The following is a 7,114-nucleotide window of genomic DNA, read 5'->3' as shown; positions in this document are numbered from 1 at the left end:
ATATTCTGAGTTGCATTATTTTTATTAATTTTGAGGAATACTGAATCTGTTTTTTTTTTTTGTGAGATGAATTAATGCATATTCATATTTATTTTACAACTACAGTAACATCTGATTTCTCTCAACAAGGGGACAGGAGAGCTGTCAGTCAATAAATGTGAAAAAAAAAGTAACTTGCGTTACTTATTTGAAAAAGTAACTCAGATACTCTGTTGTAAATTAAAAAGTAATGTGTTACTTTACTAGTTATTTGAAAAAAGTAATCTGATTACGTAACTCGTGTTACTTGTAATGTATTACCCCCAACACTGGTAGTGAACACCATATTGCTGTGGCGCACGGGGAGCAGTTCGGGGTTCGATGCCTTGCTCAAGGACCTGAGACTCGACTCTCTAACCATTAGGCCACGACTGCCCCCAATTAGCCTATTTGTTGGCTACTATTCTTTAGCATACAAAACAGAGAATTGTTGAAAACCCAACTATTAGTATATTTCTAACATAATTAACATACAGCAAAGCTGAACAATTATCCTCCATACTATAGAGTTCATATACATAGGGACAGCCTTATCCTCAAGATTCCTTCTTCAGTTCAAGAAAAAGTTGAGAATGTGATCAAGATGAGATGCTGGTTTGAAATGTACTTATACTTTAAAGTCAACATAAATGAAAATTCTCCCGGTTTTCTAAATGCACGTTATAGTGCATGATTCATCCATGAACATGCTTGAACCTTTATTTTTAGAACTTCTAATGTATAATCAGTGTCATAACTGGCTGACAGACATTCCTCTGGTGATGTACAGAGGACACATAAGTGCCACGCCCACATCTCAACATCCAATCAACAACCAAAAATCAAGAACCAAGTCCCGCCCCGGAATCTTTCCAAGAATCCGTTTCAATCACATGCACAGGATTCACAGGATGGAAGAAAAGATCTGTCACTACTGCTGCAACGTGACTTTAAATCTAATGAAATTTAATGAAAACCCAGTTGAGAAGAAAACTTCAAACACAGACTGCCAGTACAGTGGAACGTTTTATTACATAATGATTGCGCTTTACATTATAATCAATAAATATGAATCCATTGTAATGAAAATAACTGACAGGACATATCTTTCTGAGGATCAGAGGTCTTTACAACATGAATAGAGGGGCATGTTCAATCCTTCTTCTTGGGCAGCGCTGCATCGGTCAATGCATACAGCACATAACCACACCCTGTGGAGAGAAGAGGGGTGGGACAATAAAAGTGCTGTTTACAAAGCCAAACAATTACATATTCACTAAATTTTTACACTGAAAACAGTACAATGAAGAAAATATGACCTTTGAACACCCTTAAAGACATTTAACCTAAATTAAGATTGCTGGGATTACTCATATTCCCTGGTATGAGTAACTATAAGCAACTGTTCTGCTGTTAATACATTTAGAAATATTATTAAAAATTAAAAACACACACAGTTTGATCACATCTTTCTCGATTATATTTGCAAATACAGTTGCAAACTATATAGCAGCACAGCCGAGTACAGGAATAAACCTGTTTTATTTTAAAACATTACGATTTTTTTGTCATTAGTTTTTGTGTCAATGGCAACGATGTCACTGGCATGTCCGTTTGAAATCTGGATTAGGGTTGTGACGGTGAGGAACAAAGAGCAATGTGTAATATTTGACCAGATTTAGTCCTACACTTATTCAAATCTGGAAAATCTGGATTAGGGTTGTGACGGTGAGGACATTTTCCCACCGGTTAATCGACGTGTGACAACACCGGTAATAATGGTATCACCACGGGGGTGGGGCGTTCCCTCTTTGTCTCGCTTTCCTTTGCTTTTAAATAGCTTGTAAAAGCTGCGTGCACATTTTACTTTCACTTTCAAACAGCGGCAATTCGGCGTAAAGCAATTGTTCGTTTTTAGTTCGTTTGAATTTTCCCTCTTTTCCTCGCTTTCCTTCACTTTTAAATAGCTTAAAAGCACAGTGCGCATTTTACTTTCACTTTCGAATTAGCGGCAGTCAATTGCTTAAATGCAACAACAAAATACAACGTCAAACTCACTTTAGCCTATATATAAAACATAGAACTTTTATTAACAAAACAAATAAAAATACACCATGCTATAGGGCAGGCTATGCCTAATATAAAATAACAAATAACTTACATAAAGTTTAAATAGGTATACAAAACTGGAAATAGGCTAAGTAAACATGTATAATATATAACCAAATAAATAAGAAACGTAGAACTTTTATTTGCAAAACGAGTGAGAAAGCTTGGAGGCACGGCATACACCTTGACGTAAAAAAAAATAAATAAATGACACAAAGTTTAAATAAAGGTGGGCAAGTGACGTAACCAGTGTTGCGGCTTAACACCGGTATCAACGTCAGCACCGTCTATCGTGGCAAGCCTAATCTGGATGCAAACATGGGCTATATTCAGCATATTTCTTCAGTTTCACACGACTCGAAATATAGCACACAACATGTATGAACTACTTCTAGGGTTTCTTTTTTGTTTGTATAGTTGTATTGCAGGACCCACAAAAACATTCTCCAATAATAATAATAATAATAAAATTATTACAACTTTAAGGATCACAATTTTTCTTCCATGTTTTAACAGTATCACTTTCTTTGCCAAAAATAAAACTGTTAAACTTTAATTCTTAAAATAATAATAATAATAATAATAATAATAAAACAAAATAATATATTTTTACTAAATAATTATAAAATAATAAAGTAATAACCATAATAATAAAATTCGGATGATAAGCCATTTTTGATTATTACATTGAATTAAATCATTAATTTCATTAATTAAACCATTAACCATAATTTGAGAAAAATAAAACGGATTTCATCGGACCCTAAATTTAACAAATTCTTGTTAAATTGTCTCTGTTTCATGATTTCTATTAATTAGACATGCTTTTTTTATTATGAAAATTTAATAATTAAAACAGAACACAATCCAACAATCTGGACACAATCCAGAAACATTAAAAACTTTCTTATTTGTTATTAAATTAATTTGAACAATTTTCATAAGGCCCTAAAGAGATCCTATTAGAGTATTTACAAAACAAACGTTATTAATGTAATATTATTTACTGGAGTTATTAATCATTAGGCTATTATTATGAACCACACTGACGGTAATCCCAAGATTCCAGATGAATAAAATGAAAGGCAGTTCAAGCAAAAATACTACAAATGAACGCTTAAATGGCAAGCTAAATATCTATAGCTTACCAAAGACAGTAAGAGCCATCGTTGCCCTGTACAAGAGAGCATCTGTCGTGCCTCCCTTCAAATGAACTGGCATGCCACTGTCTTCCTGAAAGAAACAGAAACCGCATATTAGCATTTGATACACCAGCACGCACTTTTGCGGGGCCACAAGTGTAAAGCATAAAAACAGATTGAAGAGGAAGAGCCAAATTCTGCAGTTGCATATTTAGGAAGTAAGAATAATGCTACAGATCTCCTTTAATAGAAGTACTCTTATGTTATGTTTTTAGAAAACACTTGCTTTGGTCAGTTTTACTCCTATGGATGGGACCACCGAAACTAACTGAACATTCATAATCGATCAGACACATAGCACAATATAACAGACACCCTCAATTTACCGCCAGACTGCCGTAAGCAGAATGTGCCAGCGTCAAAGCCAGTGATATCGCAGTTATGGAATAAGTGAAGCTTTACTCTACTTGTTTAATTAGACTCTATTTCAGCATGACAGCACATGCAGTGATTAGTAATTACAGCTTACTATAAAAGTGAACCCTATTAGCGAATCATTTGATACTTATCTGTTCATCCACACTGGACCATCAGTCCAGAACCTGGGAACAAACTGCAGTCTTAACTTTAACATTACCATTAGCCAGTGCCAAAGAGGACAAAGACGATGTAGGAACTAACTCAGTGAAATCTTTAGCTAAAATGTCTAGCTGGATTAGATCAGAACTAGTCTGGAGGACTAACTTGAAACAACTTCTGCTTGACAGGGACTTTATTCTCCAGCTGTCTGCGTGCAGAACTGGACAGGGTCCGCCTGGAGACCTGCTGCAGGGTCTACACAAAAACAAAACCACATTTATGAGTTTAAGAAATGTCATGTTCATAAGGGAAAGCACTCTGAAATTCAGAAATGAATGTGCAGTATCAACCCTGATCGCATTGGACCTCTATAGGCTGATATATAATGCCTTCATAAGGCCTCAACTACCAAAAAACAACCTACACGTAAATAACAATTTCAATAAACGCCAACATATTATAAAGCTTTCCAGGAAACTGCAATGTATCGACCTTGACAGAGACTGGTCAAACTCATTACATTAATTTACATATCAATGTACTAATAGAGTGTTTGTATATGTCTTACATCAGCTAAACTAAAATATTAAAAATAAAAAAACTCGATATTCCTGTCATGAGCAGGAGGTCATGAGAGCTGCTGCTAGGCTAATGGCGCTGCTAATTCCTCTCAAATCTAATCAAGCTGTTTTATAAAAAGACAATCAATCGCTTGCGTCACATAAATGCAATGAGGACACGCATAAAAAGCTTAAATCTCACCCTTAAGTGCCTAAACATGGTGATAATTTCTCCTTTAGCCCGCAGTGTTCAGGAAGCCGCACCAGCACAAGGACACTCGAAAATGTCACTTCCTTCTTCTGCTCGGCTCTGCAGCGAGAGGCGCATTATACTGCCGCCTACTGGACAGAAGCGTTTGAGAGGTCCGGTTCTTTAGAGAATCGGTTCGTTCGGACAGATTCGCGTTCATTTAAATGACTCGAAAAAAGATTCGCGTTCAACTGTATATATCTCCCATTGAATTGAAATTATGTAATTATAAGTGTGTGGGTATTGGTATGAATATCAGAGTGTGGTTTGTATTAAGAATGTATTCTTTGTATTAAAGCTACATAAATAAATATACATACACACGCACAGATTTCTTAATACAAACATATTGCTAATAATTGGCATATACATGAGTGTAATAATCCCCCAAAAATCTGCTTAGCATTTAGTATATGGAAAATAACTTTTTCTATACAAAAACAAAACAAAAAAAAATGTCACATTACGTAAACAACCTGGCAGTATTAAAATCCTGAAAATATATATATTTTTTTTTTGTTATGATCAGGACTGATGTTGGTAAAATTATCAATGTCAGTGAAAGATGAAAAAAATATTATTATAGAACCTTTTTATTACCTTTTTATTTGTATTTATTTATTTATGTCATGGATATTTTTGTGCAACTTTTTTAAACTGGCGCACAAGGTGTTTAGTTAAATACTATTATTGATAAGCATGTTTTAGTTTACGACTCATAAGAGAAAGGTTAAAGAACTTGACGAGGTTACACCTAAAACCAAATTTTTTAAATGTACAAACGCTTTGTGTTCGACTAAATTATAAAATCACCAAAAAAAAAAAAAATTTTAAATGACATTACTAGGCTCTTCCAGGTGTAATAATAAAAAAAAAAAACACTGAGTCTTTACACTAATTAAATCTTTAAAAAAAACTAATAATAAATTCCCAACATCTGCCTTGTCATTCCGTCCACAGTTTTTGGGTGGTACAACAGTAGGAGAAGGTATTGGCGATCTAAAAATAATAGTAAAAATAGTAGTAGCAGCAGTTGTGTAAATTACATTTCAGTGGCAAATCAAGACTTTTCCAGGAGGAAAAAGAACAAATTTCCTGCAGCGAGCTACAGGCACATTCTGCTTACAGCAGTCTGGCGATAACTTGAGGGAGGCTGTTATATTGTGCTCTTATATTTTATTTTTTTTCCTGCAGTGAACTACAGGCCAGACACCAGACGTTTGTACTTGACCTCCAGTCCCGAGGCAGGTGTAAGTCCTAAAAGCACCACAGCACATCTCAGCACTCATGCGTTTGTAGTTTATTATCACACAACTCTTGAGTACATGGCTCAACAACAGACAGGAGCTGGATAAAGGATTTCTTAGCAGTTGCAAGTTTTAAATACACATTGCACAGAACAAGTTTTTCAAAGAAGTAACTAAAATAATAATAATAAATGAACATTAGCTTTAAGCATATCTAGATGCTCACAGTTTAGCATTTCAAAAAATACAGTAACACAGTCCTTGCTGATATGCATGAGTCAAACTATCAGAAATAATGCATTCTCATATTAATAAATCACGGATTAAAAATACACGACTGTTGTGATCGTACCATACCATTAGCAATAATCCCCAAAAGGATGAATCTCACAAAACCTGTCAAAAACATATTTAACCTCAAAATCAAATATACATACGCAATATATAAAACGTCATTATTATTATTTTGGGGTAAAATATGGCCTGGACATGTTTTTGTGGTAGGACTCGTTTAAATACAGTCATACTATATGACTACACATGATTCAGTTACTCGAAAATACTTAATGTAGAAAGATCATAAAATATAAAGCTTTGGTGTGGATGAAATAAACGCTTAAAACAGCTCATTGAAAACTTCCAGTGCATACACAATAAGTTTGCAAGTAGTCCCTCTGGGCACCTGTGTGTGTACAGCAGCATGAGATATATGACAGATAGACCAGACTGTAATCTCGTGTCAGTGTACAGACTGCGGTTTGCTGATAATTACGCAGTTAATTAGGAATGTCAGCATTGTTGTTGCGGTTGCCGTATTTATGGTGGATGATCAGTAGCACCACTCCCAGGAAGAAACACACGGAGCCCACTGTGATGTAGGCAATGCCCAGGAAAGGGTTCTTCCCTCCCATCCAGGAAATCGTGCTGAGGATCATGCGCTTGCGGCCATCAAAGCTGCGCACTGGGTAATCTGAGTTCACATTATTAAAGAATCTCTTCGAATTATTTCAACATACATTTGTTCCCTTTCAAACATATTTTAACAGCTGTTGTATTTTTCCATTTATTTAATTAAAGGCGACATATTATGCCCCTTTTTACAGTGTGTAATATAAGTCGCAGGTGTCCTCAGAATGTGTCTGTGAATTTTCAGCTCAAAATACTCCACAGATCATTTATTATATAATTTTGAAAATGCCTATTTTGAGT

The 7,114-nt window shown here is 35.0% G+C and overlaps 2 protein-coding genes across 2 annotated transcripts in view; both read right to left on the bottom strand.

Annotated features, from left to right (window-relative positions):
• Positions 1-1,007: 1,007 nt before the first annotated feature.
• LOC107687844 (cytochrome c oxidase subunit 7A2, mitochondrial-like) lies at positions 1,008-4,724 on the bottom strand. The gene is made up of 4 exons (XM_016485324.1): positions 4,611-4,724; positions 4,014-4,103; positions 3,276-3,360; positions 1,008-1,229 (listed from the first exon to the last, which is right to left on the bottom strand). Exons 1-4 carry the CDS (start codon positions 4,626-4,628, stop codon positions 1,171-1,173), a joined length of 252 nt encoding a protein of 83 aa, XP_016340810.1. The 5' UTR covers positions 4,629-4,724; the 3' UTR covers positions 1,008-1,170.
• Positions 4,725-5,826: 1,102 nt separating this feature from the next.
• The window catches only part of tmem30aa (transmembrane protein 30Aa), a 12,870-nt gene continuing 11,582 nt past the window's right edge, over positions 5,827-7,114 (bottom strand). The window contains exon 7 of the mRNA XM_016485323.1: positions 5,827-6,875. Within this exon, the coding sequence (XP_016340809.1) occupies positions 6,682-6,875 (194 nt within the window). The 3' untranslated portion in view covers positions 5,827-6,681. The remainder of the gene's footprint in view (positions 6,876-7,114) is intronic.

Source organism: Sinocyclocheilus anshuiensis, unplaced genomic scaffold (assembly GCF_001515605.1).
Source record: "Sinocyclocheilus anshuiensis isolate Anshui unplaced genomic scaffold, SAMN03320099.WGS_v1.1 scaffold197, whole genome shotgun sequence".
NCBI lineage: Eukaryota > Metazoa > Chordata > Actinopteri > Cypriniformes > Cyprinidae > Sinocyclocheilus > Sinocyclocheilus anshuiensis.
This window is presented reverse-complemented; position numbering and strand designations above follow the sequence as displayed.